Source organism: Tachyglossus aculeatus, chromosome 21, assembly GCF_015852505.1.
Source record: "Tachyglossus aculeatus isolate mTacAcu1 chromosome 21, mTacAcu1.pri, whole genome shotgun sequence".
NCBI lineage: Eukaryota > Metazoa > Chordata > Mammalia > Monotremata > Tachyglossidae > Tachyglossus > Tachyglossus aculeatus.
The window spans coordinates 22,782,736-22,798,859 of record NC_052086.1 but is presented as its reverse complement, the minus strand read 5'-3'; the positions used below and the strand labels follow the sequence as shown (position 1 = coordinate 22,798,859).

At 43.9% G+C, this 16,124-nt stretch overlaps 1 protein-coding gene across 4 annotated transcripts in view; it reads right to left on the bottom strand.

The window, feature by feature from the left end:
- PPP1CC (protein phosphatase 1 catalytic subunit gamma) overlaps positions 1-13,316 on the bottom strand; it is a 32,102-nt gene extending 18,786 nt beyond the window's left edge. For all 4 annotated transcript variants that reach the window (XM_038762744.1, XM_038762745.1, XM_038762743.1 and 1 more), the window contains exon 1: positions 13,139-13,316. In XM_038762744.1, coding sequence (XP_038618672.1) covers positions 13,139-13,193 — 55 coding nt within the window. In that variant the 5' untranslated portion in view covers positions 13,194-13,316. The remainder of the gene's footprint in view (positions 1-13,138) is intronic.
- Between the last annotated feature and the right edge of the window lie 2,808 nt (positions 13,317-16,124).

Sequence of the window (16,124 nt, the reverse complement as noted above, 5' to 3'; positions counted from 1 at the left end):
CAATTGCTTAGTACAGTGCTCTGCACACAGTAAGCGCTCAATAAATATGATTGAATGAATGAATGAATGAATCAATGGTATTTATTGAGTGCTTAATATGTGCAGAGTACTGTACTAAGCACTTAGGAGAGTACAACAGAGTTGGCAACCACGTTCCGTGCCCACAACCAACATACAGTCTAGAGGGGGAGACAGACATTAATATAAAGGAATGCATGTATAGCTCCTAGAGTCTGGATGAGGCCTCTATTTGGCAGATGAGGCTGCCTACTTACATAATTCAACGACTGGCAGTTGAAATGATCCAGAGATAGAGCTGCGACCAAAGTACTGCTTGAAGCAAAGGCACAAAGTAAAGCAAAAACTGTCAACCACAGGTTGAAAATGCAGTAGGGGCTATGACCACCATTACCACTGCAATAGCAGCAGCTCTGGGGAGAGGGCAAGAATTTGAGGGAAGCTAGCAAGATATGGAGCAATGGAGAAGAGAAACTGCTGTTGCTGTTCCCATGCGGGCTGCCAAAAATTCATGTTTTTGCAGAAATACAGCAAGAAACAAACAGCCCTGTAGTCTCTCAGAGGCATTCACCTGGGAAGCCAGCATCAGCAGGAAGAAGGTTATTTTCTCTCTTGTTTTACCTCTGATCCAGTGACTACTCTTCTGCACCTGGAGGGATAATTCATGGGTCTACACCAGTTTTGCCTCCGTCCCAGAAACAGACCTTCTACTCAAAACTCATTCACATTAATGGGAGCAAGGGCTTCAGGAATTTAGTACAGCAATCCTAAATTGTGGCTTAATGTTGCAAAGTTTCCCATAGTTTAAACACCTCTGGTCCTCTCCCTTTGAAAGAACTTGGCTAATCTGAATGGTGATTATAACCCATTTCAGTTTTGCATAGACAGTGGAAGATCTATTTAATATAGCTTATGACACCTCCAGCTCAACACTCAATGCCCTCTTGCTGAATAGAATGTGAAAGGCAATACTTTGGAAATTAACTACTATATTCGTAACAAAAAAAATCTAACAGAAATCCTTGATTTTCGATTGAGTCCAGCACCTCAGCCCCTTTAATTCTTTACTTTGGGTCCAACTCCACAACACCAAGCTTGTAAACTTGCTGAAAACCCCAGCCCCTCTCTCTTCCAAGGTTTTTTTTTCCTTCCCTTAGCACTCACTCCATGCCCCAATCCCTCAGACTTGCTAAAGTCATGCAGGGGAGCTGGTGGCAGTGGCGAAAGCTCCCAAACACAGCGAAGACTCCTGTAATAACTCTCCAAAAGCCCTACAAATGTTCCTCCAAATCACCTAAAAAAATCCCTGCAAATCTCATTCAGATCCACCCAGAAGCCATTTTTGCATAAAAGAAGGAAAAAAAGGGTGCAGAACTGCATTTTTAACTTTCTTTTGGTTTAAGATGATTGCTGTTTATAATATAAAATATATTCATGTAACTCTACACTCACCTATAATTGAGTACAGAATTGTGGGGAATTGTGTTAGCTAGAGTTAGGTTCAGTAACGAATTCCATTTAAAACATTCCCATAGGACAATTAGTTCTGACTTACATTGATAGAACAGTTTCAGGAACCAATTGCGTTGTAAGCCTAAGCAATACAAAGCTCTCTTATTGTTGGTACACACATATTGTTTTTAATCATTTAACTATATTTATTGTATTTTCGTTGCAAAATATTTTTAGACTGCTTCGATCATGCACTTTACATTTCCTACTGGAAACTATATTTCATTCTATACTTTTTTGGTTAATGTTATTTTCATGGAACCAATTAAGAACACTAAACAGGGTACAGGATTATTCAGGTAACTCATTCATGGCTTCATGATGGATGGCAGTGGCTTAATGGAAAGAGCACAGGACTAGGCATCAGAAGATTTAGTTTTAGTCCCAACTTTGCCACTATTTGGGCACGTCACAACCTTTCTGGGTCTCATTTTTCTCACCTGACACCAGTAGTGTCTTCCAACACAGACAGCTACACACACATTTGGGATCAGTCAGTGGTATATATTCAGTGCTTATTTGTGCTGACAGTGTACTAAGGGCTTGGAAGACTAGAACAAAAAAGATGGTGAGTCCTGCATAAAACTGGAATAGTGTACAACCTGATAGCCTTGCATTTACCCCAGTGCTTAGCATAGTGCTGAATATACGCCATAATTATCTTTACTCATGATTTGGAGGTGGAGATTGCAATTTAGATTGAGAGCTCATGTGGGACAGAGACTAGGTCTGAATTGATTACCTTATATCTTCCCAGAGTTCACGCAGTGCTCAGTATATAGTAAGCATTTAATAAATACCACTATTATTTTTTAAAAATTATCCTGATGGCAACTTAAAACATCTTCAATCTAGTATCACGGTCTACATGATGACTGTCCACAAGGTAGGTTTATAAAATTATTCAGGAAGTTGGCTGTCCAGTCAAAACTTCATTGTAATCTGTTGGAAGATTCACTAAAACCTAGTGAACAAAAATATCTAATTATGTAAATTTTGGGAAAAGGCTGTGATCAAAGTCCTTCTATTTTCAGAGTATCACAAAATGTAAGCTATACTTCAAACAGACACCAATTGCTTCATTTCACTATTGTGTTTTCAGATATTTAAAATATGATCCTGAACTTTCCAACCTTTCTGTCCTACTCAGGGCTCAATGAGCTCTATTTGCGCCTGGCAGCAGGGACTTTAAACTGTAGCTGAGTGTGCTCAGTGTCCCCCCCACCAACAATGGAAAGCCATGCTGCATCCCTGGGAATCCACAATAGCTCTAACCCATTCCACTGAGAAGCTTGCATCCCATCCAACCTTCTACCATCCTACTGGGAAAGAGCGAAGCACAACAGTATGAGTCTGCTGCAAAACCTTGTAAAGACCTGTGCTTGCAGTAGCACTTGCTGTGGCTTCTGGTGTGGATTCTGAGCGTGAAGTTCTGCTCCTGTAGCCACAGCACCCTACTGAATTTTTTCACTGTATTTGTCCCTGTCTTGTCTGTTGCTTAAGTATTTTACCGTTTCATTGTTCCTTGTAAGTCTGAAGCCAGTTCTCTTTTACTCTTTTAACTCTTAGATTGTGAACCCCTTGAGAGCCAGAACTGCTCTGCCCACAGTAAGCACTTAGTAAATGCTATTACTACTGCTACTCTGTACCTATATTCTTGATCGTTATCCTCTTTCCATTTCTAAAATACTTTGTTCATTTGTGTTATCTTTGGTTCTTCCTCTTTGTAATGTAACCACTGCCTATTTTGCTTCCTGTCCTTTTCCTCTTTTCAGCTCACTTTTTGCTAACCACTAATGCTCTCGGCCCTGGCATTCCTCAGCACTCCTCAGGAGTGCTGTTCTCTCTGGAACTCCCTTGAGCAGCTCCCCTCTTTTGTAGTCTTGGCAGCTTGCTCAATGATAAAGGAAGCACCTGCTTCGTAGAAGGACAAGGATTCTGAAGAAAGATGATGGTTAGGAAGGAGGGGAAAAAACTCAATAATCACCATCACTGGGGAAGCAGCAGAGCCTAGTGCAAAGGGCATGGGCTTGGGATTCAGAAGACTGGGATCTAATCCTGAGTCCACAACCTGCCTGCCGTTTGACCTAAACTTCTGTGTCTCAGTTTCCTCATCTGTACAATGGGGATAAATACCTGTTTTCCCCATCTCCCCCTGCTATTTGGACTGTGAGCCCCATATGGGCCAGGGACTCTGTCCAGTTTGGTTTTTTTTTTAAATTTACTTCAGTGCTGGGCACATAGTTAAGTGCTTGGCAAAAAACAAAACTTGTATTATTACTCCCCTAGCCTCCTAACAGCTTTCTTGCCAGAGGTCTCCGCTCCTGTGGGGTTTGGGGATTCTGAGGGGGTAGACAGAGGCAGCGGGATAGAAGAGGCCATTTTCTAATGACCTCAGGCTAGCTCCCCATGCTCTTTTCACTAGGCAGCACTGTCTAGTGGAAAGAGCAGAGGCCTGGGAGTTGGAGGGCCTGGGTTCTAACCCCAGCTCCACCTCTTGTCTGTTGTGTGACCCTGGGCTAGTCACTTCATGTCTCTCCTTTTCAGTTTCCTCATCTGTCAAATGGGGATTAAATCCTACTCTCTCCTAGACTGTAAGCCCCATGGGATGGGGACAGGTAAGGTCTCCAACCTGATTATCTTGTATCTACCCCAGGGCTCAGTATAATGCTTGACACATAGTAAGCACTTAAATAATATAAGTATTATTGAGATGGGTTTGTATACTCTAGTGGGGAGCATACTTTCACTATACCTCAGTTACGCAGTGCCACCAGAGGCTAGAATGACACTACCACAAAACACGTTTTTTATACACTGTACCCTCCCCAACAAAATCATCTTGGCCACAAGCTTTTGCAAAAACACAAGCACTGCATGCCTTAAGCATGAATCACAAATCCCTTGAAAAATACAAATGTAATTACAACAGACTTCCTTTCTAGCTTTCAAGTTTTCAGTATGGAAATGCTCACAATTTTCCCCACCCACAGACAGATGACACGCTTACCCCAACAACTCAACAATTACTGCTATGTAAACCCATTCAGGAAATAAATTCATCTGTAAGAAAAATCTGCAAAATTGATAATTGGTGGGGATATCTTCAGTATGGGCTCTTAAAATCTAACATTTCCTCTTTCCTTGACTTGAAACCATTTTTAACTATTCCCAACTACAAATAGCTCAGACTAGGACTGGAAGAGCCCAATTTAAATGTTAAATCTCTTACGTTTTGATTACATTCCCAGACAACAGCATCATAATGATTATGATTTTCCTAATGCAAAACAAGCAAGTCTTACCTAGTCAGGCTGAATATACCTTCTTTGTGAGAACATGGCATAGAAATATGCTTATGGTTTCACAATACGTAAACACTCCTTCAGACATTTATTGTTGACGGTGTACATAAACTCAGCAGAATGCATTTCCTGTGCGACCTCCATTTCTCAATATTTTAGGGGAGTTCTGTTCAAGCTTCTTTTGTACATTACATTTCCCCAAATGAACGAACGACCCTAATATGTTTCACTATTGGCTTCTGTTGCAGATATGCAATGCGCAGAACTAGCTGGAGATGCTGCAGACAGGAAGAAATGAAAACCTGCTGGGGGTTTGAAAGACTCACCCAGGGCTTTTCTAGCCTTCATAAGGGTAGAAAGAGGATGTCAGTTACATGAAGTATTAAGTTATTTTGGGAGGGGATTAATAAAACTGTATTACTAATAGCCTTATATCACAACAGTGCTGTATTTTTATCTTAATAGCTTCAGAAATTGATGCTTGCTTACTTGTTAAAATTATATTACCTGTAATGCTGTGATATCTATCGTAATGCCTCATTAGGAAGAATGATCTTAAACCTATCTCCTGCTTATTACTAGGGGTATTTTAATAATTTTTTTTCCCACGTAGTCTTTGGTTTGAGGTACTCTAAACACACACACACACACACACACACACATACACTATCTAAACTCACTCCCTTGGTGAACTCATTCACTCCCACAGCTTCAACTATCACCTCTACGCTGATGACACCCAAATCTACATCTCTGCCCCTGCTCTCTATCCCTCCCTCCAGGCTCGCATCTCCTCCTGCCTTCAGGACATCTCCACTAGATGTCTGCCCACCACCTAAAACTCAACACGTCCAAGACTGAACTCCTTATCTTCCCTCCCAAACCCTGCCCTCTCCCTGACTTTCCCATCTCTGTTGACGGCACTACCATCCTTCCCGTCTTACAAGCCCGTAACCTTGGTGTCACCCTCGACTCTGCTCTCTCGTTCACCCCTCACATCCAATCCGTCACCAAAACCTGCCGGTCTCACCTCCGCAACATCGCCAAGATCCACCCTTTCTTCTCCATCCAAACCGCTACCCTGCTCATTCAATCTCTCATCCTATCCCGACTGGATTACTGTATCAGCCTCCTCTCTGATCTCCCATCCTCCTGTCTCTCCCCACTTCAATCCATACTTCACGCCGCTGCCCGGATCATCTTTGTGCAGAAACGCTCTGGGCGTTACTCCCCTCCTCAAAAATCTCCAGTGGCTACCAATCAACCTACGCATCAGGCAAAAATTCAAGGCTGTCCATCCCCTCGCCCCCTCCTACCTCACCTCCCTTCTCTCCTCCAGCCCAGCCCGCACCCTCCGCTCCTCTGCTGCTAATCTCCTCACCGGGCCTCGTTCTCGCCTGTCCCGCCGTCGACCCCCGGCCCACATCATCCCCCGGCCTGGAATGCCCTCCCTCTGCCCATCCGCCAAGCTGGCTCTCTTCCTCCCTTCAAAGCCCTACTGAGAGCTCACCTCCTCCACGAGGCCTTCCCAGACTGAGCCCCCTCCTTCCTTTCCCCCTCCCCCCCGCCTTACCTCCTTCCCCTCCCCACAGCACCTGTATATATGTATATATGTTTGTACATATTATTTATTACAGGGAAGCAGCGTGGCTCAGTGGAAAGAGCTTCAGTGGCTTTGGAGTCAGAGGTCATGGGTTCAAATCCCAGCTCCGCCAATTGTCAGCTGTGTGACTTTGGGGAAGTCACTTAATCAATCAATTGTATTTATTGAGTGTTTACTGTGTGCAAAGCACTGTACTAAGCGCTTGGGAAGTACAAGTTGGCAACATATAGAGACGGTCCCTACCCAACAGTGGGCTCACAGTCTAGAAGGGGTATACATATATACAGGTTATCAGGTTGTCCCATGTGGGGCTCGCAGTCTTAATCCCCACTTTACAGAGGAGGTAACTGAGGCACAGAGAAGTTAAGTGACTTGCCCAAAGTCACACAGCTGACAAGTGGCAGAGCTGGGATTAGAACTCACGAGCTCTAACTCCCAAGCCTGTGCTCTTTCCACTAAGCCATGCTGCTTCTTAACTTCTCTGGGCCTCAGTTACCTCATCTGTAAAATGGGGATTAAGACTGTGAGCCCCAAGTGGGACAACCTGATCACCTTGTAACCTCCCCAGCACTTACAGTGCTTTACACATAGTAAGAGCTTAATAAATGCCATCATTATTGTTATTATTATTACTCTATTTTATTTGTACATATTTATTCTATTTATTTTATTAATATGTTTTGTGTTGCTGTCTGTCTCCCCCTTCCAGACTATGAGCCCGCTGTTGGGTAGGGACCGTCTCTATATGCTGCCAACTTGTACTTCCCAAGCACTTAGTACAGTGCTCTGCACACAGTAAGCACTCAATAAATACGATTGAATGAATGAATGAATATATATAGAGTACCTCAATATCATGTGTGAATCACTGGGAGCCCAAAATAGTGTTGAGTCTACAAAAGAGCTAGAAACATGAGGTTTCTATCCTTGAAATGTGTCCGTCTCACTAGAATGAAAAAAATGTCACACACCTTTTTGTAATAGTTTATAAGAACTTCATATATTTCAAAAGACAGGTGAAATAGTAAAAGGTAGAAAAACATTTATAAGGCCTAGATACCTTGCCCAAGGCTTTACAAGCCAGGGGATTCTACTCCCAGCTCTAGCCTAAGTTTCCTGTGTGACCTTGGTTAGCTCACTGAGGAGGAAGCATGGTCTACTGGAAAGAACACAAAAGTTAGGGTCAGGAGACCAGGATTCTAGTCCCAGCTCCACCACTTGCCTGTTTTGGGAAAGTCACAACTTCCCAATGCTTCAGTTTCCTCTTCTGGAAAATGGGGATAAAATATCTATTTTCCCTCCCAGTTAGATTGTGAGCCCCGTATGGTACAGAGACAGTCAGATCTGATTATCCTGTAACTCTAGCAACACCTACTACAGTGGCAGATAGAACTTAGTACCTTGATTATGTCTTCCATTTACAAGCCAGAGAAAATACTATATCAGTTGTTTTCTAAAAGAACATTATAATAGCCATATCAGATAACACCTGCTAAGTGTTTCCAGGCGATGGCTCACAATATGAAGTATACTATTTCTAAAACCCCATCAAGTGGTTCTTTTAGATACCTCTGGCTTGCTTTTAGTGAAAGTTTCCTAGTCTTCCCTTAGTTCCCATATGTGGAGTACTAAAATTTCCTTTAATAAGTACATATTTATTAGTGTTACAAAGGTTGAACATTAGGGGAATAATTTTATCTATTAGAATTTTCCAAAAAATGTGGAATGAAAAATGCCCTCTTGCATTTAAGAGGGAAAGCTGGTAAGTTCTGTAAAAACTTAAGATTAAATACAAAATATTGATTTTAAGATTTTTGAATAAGCACTAAATACATCACGCTTACACTAATGGGGAAGTGGCAATTTTTTCATTAGTTAGGATTCTCTTCATGATACTGAAATTTTAGAAAGGCCTGAAAATACTTCCATTCTCTCCCTTATTTTCTTAAACATTTATTTTGGTACATAAGTCTAAATGCAACTTTAAGAGAGACAATTTTGAGGAGGTAGAAAAGCAGGTGCTGAACTTCAGTCTTCAATGCTGCCGTATTTCTTGAACAACATGTTTCCTTGTGAATTTAGTGGGCATTATAGGTATTTAAACCTGCATTATGTGGTGGTTCATTGCCATTACCTTACAGAAACACTGGAATAGTATGGTTTCATTGAATATTTAGTTAAAAACACAAAGGCTAGAGATTTCTATATTTGTCAATTGAGGAATCTAAAATGATGGTTTTCTGTTGAAGTACAGAATGGTATTTTGGCAAAAATATTTACATCAACAAAGCACACCATATGAAAGAGGTACCAGTGTGAGGAGAGTCAATTTAATTTGCCCAATTTATTCAATCTAAACAATATCCGTGTTCTGTATTTAACTCAGGTTATTTTTACATCGAGTCACTATTGTGTCTTAATTTGGTGACTGCAAAGCTCAAATCTTTAAAACAACACTTCCTCAGTGTAAATCATTTCTGCTTTTTAAAACCTGCTCAATAGGAGTACAATGGTTACTCACAGAACAATTTGGGCTAAAGTTTCTACCCAAGGGAACAGGTAGTTGTGATAGCACACAAAATTGTATAATGCCTTCATAAAAATGGAAAAAAAAACCATACCATATTTTGTAACGTACTGAATAATGGCGTCAACTCCAGTAGTGGCATTTCACACACAAACATACTGGAAACATTTTAAACTATGCTGGTGAAAGGAAAACAAGTGGTAGACAAGGAAAGTTCTAATTTCAACCACTTGCCAACAGATTTGCAAATTCTAATGCCATTAGCCATCCCATTGTTCAAACTCTTCCTCTCCTCCAGGTCCCTCATAGCAAAAGAGGCAGTTTCAGATTACCTCAATAAAAACCTACATTATTTAGGGTTAAAGTACATTTAACTAATATAATACGTATAAATACATATAATATATTTTATAATATATAATAAATATAATACGGATGAGATCTCTGCCTTGATGGATCATGCCGGCTCTGTTCTTTAGAGCAATAAATGTCTCGGTCTAAACTTCCACCAGGAACCTCAAAAATTCCCTCGTTTTAAGTCTTTTAGCTTTTCCACGATTTTGACGATTCCTTTCCTGATACATAAATCGATCACCACGCATCCTCTCTGGGCCATTCTACCAGGCAAACAAATTTGACTGGGGCTCATCTTCCAATGACCTTCTTCAAATAATACATGACTCAAAAGGTAGTCCTACAGAAAGTTAACTTTTAGTATCCCCTTCTTCTTGAGCGATTAACTTTGGTAATAGCATCCCAACGTGGAGGCAACAAGGCCTCAAGCCGGCTGGACTCTGCCCAGACAAAAGCCTAATGAAAAGAGCCCGAGCCTGGGTTCTAGTCCCTACTCCGCCAACTTGTCTGTTGGGTGACCTTGGGCAAGTCGTTTCCCTCCTCTGGGCCTAAGTTACCTCATCTGTAAAATGGGAATTAAGACTGAGATCCATGCGGGACAGGGGCTGTGTTCAACCTAATTAGCCTGTGTCTTCCCCAGCGCTTTATACGGTGCCCGACACAAAGTAGGCGCTTAATAAAAACCATTAAAAAACAAAAAAAAAAATACGATGAAAATGCACATCATTCAACAGCTTTGGAGAGGTTACGAAGCGAGACCATGCCTATGATCCGACTGAGCCCCCAACGGCACCCGACGTCCAGCCAAGGGCCCGTTGTTGGGCAGGGACCGCCTCTATCCGCTGCCCAATTGTACTTTCCAAGCTCTTAGTACAGTGCTCTGCACACAGTAAGCGCTCAATAAATACGACTGATTGCTCGGCACACAGTAAGCGCTCAATCAATACACAAAAATCAAGGCGAGAAGCCCGCAGCGGGGAGAACGAAAACCGGTCGTCGGGGTTCGGCCACGCCGGGAAAGCCTAAAGACTCGGGGTGACGATGATGATGATGGCGTTTGCTAAGTGCTTACTCTGTGCAAAGCGTTGTTCTAAACGCTGATGTGATCTGAGGGGATGGCGATGAACGAGGAGGGGCCGGGCGAGATGGATGGGGAGGGAGATATTTTTTTTTTTTGTGTGTGTGTGTGTGTGTGTGTGTGTGTGTGTTTGTACGTATTTATTACTCTATTTGTACATATTTATTCTATTTATTTCATTTTGTTAATATGTTTTGTTGCCTGTCTCCCCCTTCTAGACTGTGAGCCCGCTGTTGGGTAGGAACCCTCTCTAGACGTTGCCACCTTGTACTTCCCAAGCGCTTAGTACAGTGCTCTGCACACAGTACGCGCTCAATAAATACGACTGAATGAGTGAATGAGGGGGAACACAAGAGGAAGGAGGGCAGGGGACGAGGCGGCGATGGGGGGCCCACTCCATTCCCCCTCTGCAATCGAGCAGGGCAAGAAATCCTCTGCCATCTCCAGGACTGTAACCCCAGCCCCTCGCCATGTCCCCCTCTAGCTGCCCTCCCACACGGCCATGCCCCCCCTCCTTCCCCAGCTGGACCTCGCAGGGCTCCCCACAGCACCTGTATATATGTTTGTACATATTTATTACTCTGTTTATTTTACTTGTACATACTTATTCTATTTATTTTATTTTGTTAATATGTTTCGTTTTGTTCTCTGTCTCCCCCTTCTAGACTGTGAGCCCACTGTTGGGACCGTCTCTATATGTTGCCAACTTGGACTTCCCAAGCGCTTAGTCCAGTGCTCTGCACACAGTAAGCGCTCAATAAATACGATTGATTGATTGATACCCCCCCCCCCCACCCAGAGCCTTCTCCGGCTCGGGCGGCTCACTCTTAATTATTCTGTTAGTATGTTTGGTTTTGTTCTCTGTCTCCCCCTTCTAGACTGTGAGCCCACTGCTGGGCTCACAGACTGAGCCCCTTCCTTCCTCTCCCCCCTCTCCATCCCCCCATCTTACCTCCTTCCCTTCCCCACAGCACCTGTATATATGTATACATGTTGGTACATATTTATTACTCTATTTATCTTGCTTGTACATACCTATTCTATTTATTTTATTTTGTTAGTATGTTTGGTTTTGTTCTCTGTCTCCCCCTTCTAGACTGTGAGCCCACAGTTGGGTAGGGACTGTCTCTAGATGTTGCCAACTTGGACTTCCCAAGCGCTTAGTCCAGTGCTCTGCACACAGTAAGCGCTCAATAAATACGATTGATTGATACTTCCCCTACTGATGTGGCCCTACTGAGAGCTCACCTCCTCCAGGAAGCCTTCCCAGAATGAGCCCCTTCCTTCCTCTCCCCCTCGCCCCCCCTCCATCCCATCTTACCTCCTTCCCCACAGCACCTGTATATATGTTTGTACATATTTATTACACTACTTATTTTACTTGTACATATCTATTCTATTTAATTTTGTTAATATGTTTGGTTTTGTTCTCTGTCTCCCCCTTCCAGACTGTGAGCCCGCTGTTGGGTAGGGACTGTCTCTAGATGTTGCCGACTTGGACTTCCCAAGCGCTTAGTCCAGTGCTCTGCACACGGTAAGCGCTCAATCAATACGATTGATTGACTTATTGATACTTCCCCCCCGCCAGGGCCTTCTCCGGCTGGGGCGGCTCACTCCTAATTATTTTGTTAGTATGTTTGGTTTTGTTCCCTGTCTCCCCCTTCTAGACTGTGAGCCCCTTCCTTCCTCTCCCCCTCTCCATCCCCCCATCTTACCTCCTTCCCTTCCCCACAGCACCTGTATATATGTTTGTACATATTTATCCTACTTGTACCTATACTATTTATTTTATTTTGTTAGTATGTTTAGTTTTGTTCCCTGTCTCCCCCTTCTAGACTGTGAGCCCCTTCCTTCCTCTCCCCCTCTCCATCCCCCCATCTTACCTCCTTCCCTTCCCCACAGCACCTGTATATATGTTTGTACATATTTATCTTACTCGTACCTATCTATTCTATTTATTTTATTTTGTTAGTATGTTTAGTTTTGTTCCGTCTCCCCCTTCTAGACTGTGAGCCCCTTCCTTCCTCTCCCCCCTCCATCCCTTCTTACCTCCTTCCCTTCCCCACAGCACCTGTATATATGTTTGTACATATTTATCCTACTTGTACCTATACTATTTATTTTATTTTGTTAGTATGTTAAGTTTTGTTCCCTGTCTCCCCCTTCTAGACTGTGAGCCCCTTCCTTCCTCTCCCCCCTCCATCCCCCCATCTTACCTCTTTCCCTTCCCCACAGCACCTGTATATGTTTGTACATATTCACCTTACTCGTACCTATCTATTCTATTTATTTTATTTCGTTAGTATGTTTAGTTTTGTTCTCTGTCTCCCCCTTCTAGACTGTGAGCCCCTTCCTTCCTCTCCCCCTCTCCATCCCCCCATCTTACCTCCTTCCCTTCCCCACAGCCCCTGTATATATGTTTGTACATATTTATCTCACTTGTACCTATCTATTCTATTTATTTTATCTTGTTAGTAGGTTTAGTTTTATTCTCTGTCTCCCCCTTCTAGACCGTGAGCCCACTGTTGGGTTGGGACCGGCTCTTAGATGTTGCCAACTTGGACTTCCCAAGCGCTTAGTCCAGGGCTCTGCACACAGTAAGCGCTCGATAAATACGATCGATTGATTGATTGATTAATCGCCAAACGCCCTCCAAGGTCTCGGGGGCAGATCCCCTCAGGGTCAAACCGGGCCCTCTCTAACGGCCGACCGACAACCCCCCCCCCCCCCAACCGCCTCACCTTCCAGCAGCCGTTGGATGATGCTGTCGATGTTGAGCTTGTCTATATCCGCCATCGTCTCGCCGCCCCCCGCCCCCCCCGCCCCCGGCTCGTGTTTAATTCACACTCCCCAGTCAAAAACGGAGAAAACGGCGACAACAATCGTTCCCACCGCCCCCTTCCTCCTCCTCCTCCTCCCGCTCCCTCTCTCAGGCCACGAGAGGAACAAAATGGCCGCCGCCGCCTCAGCCAACCTCGGCCCGCGGATGGATCCGCGGAAGAAGCGCGACGGCCCAGCCGGGACCCGCTTCTGGGCCGCATGACGCTGGAGGAGGCGCAAGAAAGAGTCGCGCGCGGCGCTACCCCCTGTGGGATCCCTCCGCCGAAGGGAGCGAGGCCTAAAGAAGTCCCGAGGGAGTGTGGCGCGCTCAACTGTTATTTGAAGCCAGCTTGAGGCCTCCGCCTCCCCTCAGGACGCTCCAACTCGAACAGACACTCACTCTATGTGGAAAACAATAATAATAATGATGGCATTTATAAAGCGTGAGCCCACTGTTGGGTAGGGACCGTCTCTATATGTTGCCAACTTGTAGTTCCCAAGCGCTTAGTCCAGTGCTCTGCACACAGTAAGCGCTCAAGAAATACGATTGAATGAATGAATGAATAAATAGACTGTGAGCCCACTGTTGGGTAGGGACTGTCTCTATATGTTGCCAACTTGGACTTCCCAAGCGCTTAGTCCAGTGCTCTGCACACAGTAAGCGCTCAATAAATACGATTGGATGAATGAATGAATAGACTGTGAGCCCACTGTTGGGTAGGGACTGTCTCTATTTGTTGCCAACTTGGACTTCCCAAGCGCTTAGTCAACTTGTAGTTCCCAAGCGCTTAGTACAGTGCTCTGCACACAGTAAGCGCTCAAGAAATACGATTGAATGAATGAATGAATGGACTGTGAGCCCACTGTTGGGTAGGGACTGTCTCTATATGTTGCCAACTTGGACTTCCCAAGCACTTAGTCAACTTGTAGTTCCCAAGCGCTTAGTACAGTGCTCTGCACACAGTAAGCGCTCAATAAATACGATTGGATGAATGAATGAATAGACTGTGAGCCCACTGTTGGGTAGGGACTGTCTCTATTTGTTGCCAACTTGGACTTCCCAAGCGCTTAGTCAACTTGTAGTTCCCAAGCGCTTAGTACAGTGCTCTGCACACAGTAAGCGCTCAAGAAATACGATTGAATGAATGAATGAATGGACTGTGAGCCCACTGTTGGGTAGGGACTGTCTCTATATGTTGCCAACTTGGACTTCCCAAGCGCTTAGTCAACTTGTAGTTCCCAAGCACCTAGTACAGTGCTCTGCACACAGTAAGCGCTCAATAAATACGACTGGATGAATGAATGAATGAATAGACTGTGAGCCCACTGTTGGGTAGGGACTGTCTCTATATGTTGCCAACTTGGACTTCCCAAGCGCTTAGTAAACTTGTAGTTCCCAAGCGCTTAGTACAGTGCTCTGCACACAGTAAGCGCTCAAGAAATACGATTGAATGAATGAATGAATGAATAGACTGTGAGCCCACTGTTGGGTAGGGACTGTCTCTATATGTTGCCAACTTGGACTTCCCAAGCACTTAGTCAACTTGTAGTTCCCAAGCACCTAGTACAGTGCTCTGCACACAGTAAGCGCTCAATAAATACGACTGGATGAATGAATGAATGAATAGACTGTGAGCCCACTGTTGGGTAGGGACTGTCTCTATATGTTGCCAACTTGGACTTCCCAAGCGCTTAGTAAACTTGTAGTTCCCAAGTGCTTAGTACAGTGCTCTGCACACAGTAAGCGCTCAAGAAATACGATTGAATGAATGAATGAATGAATAGACTGTGAGCCCACTGTTGGGTAGGGACTGTCTCTATATGTTGCCAACTTGGACTTCCCAAGCGCTTGGTCAACTTGTAGTTCCCAAGCACCTAGTACAGTGCTCTGCACACAGTAAGCGCTCAATAAATACGACTGGATGAATGAATGAATGAATAGACTGTGAGCCCACTGTTGGGTAGGGACTGTCTCTATATGTTGCCAACTTGGACTTCCCAAGCGCTTAGTAAACTTGTAGTTCCCAAGCGCTTAGTACAGTGCTCTGCACACAGTAAGCGCTCAAGAAATACGATTGAATGAATGAATGAATGAATAGACTGTGAGCCCACTGTTGGGTAGGGACTGTCTCTATATGTTGCCAACTTGGACTTCCCAAGCGCTTAGTCCAGTGCTCTGCACGCAGTAAGTGCTCAATAAATGTGATTGAATGAATGAATGATTGAATGAATAGAGCGCTTATTATGCGCAAAGCACTGTTCTAACTCTGGGGAGGTTACAAGGTGATCAGATTGTCCCACGTGGGGCTCACTGTCTTAATCCCCATTTTACAGATGAGGGAACTGAGGCACAAAGAAGTGAAGTGACTTTCATTCATTCATTCATTCATTCAATCGCGTTTATTGAGCGCTTACTGTGCGCAGAGCACTGGACTCAGCGCTTGGGAAGTACAAGTTGGCAACATATAGAGACAGTCCCTACCCAACAGTGGGCTCACAGTCTAGAAGGGGGAGACAGAGAACAAAACCAAGCATATTAACAAAATAAATAGAATAGATATGTACAAGTAAAATAAATAAATAAATAGAGTAATCAATCAATCAATCAATCGTATTTATTGATCACTTACTGTGCGCAGAGCACTGTACTAAGTGCTTGGGAAGTACAAGTTGGCAACATATAGAGACGGTCCCTACCCAACAGTGGGCTCACAGTCTAGAAGGGGGAGACAGAGAACAAAACCAAACATATTAACAAAATAAAATAAATAGAATAGATATGTACAAGTAAAATAAACAGAGTAATAAATGTGTACAAACATATATACATATATACAGGTGCTCTGTGGGGAAGGGAAGGAAGCAAGACAGGGGGTGGAGAGGGGGATGAGGGGAAGAGGAAGGAGG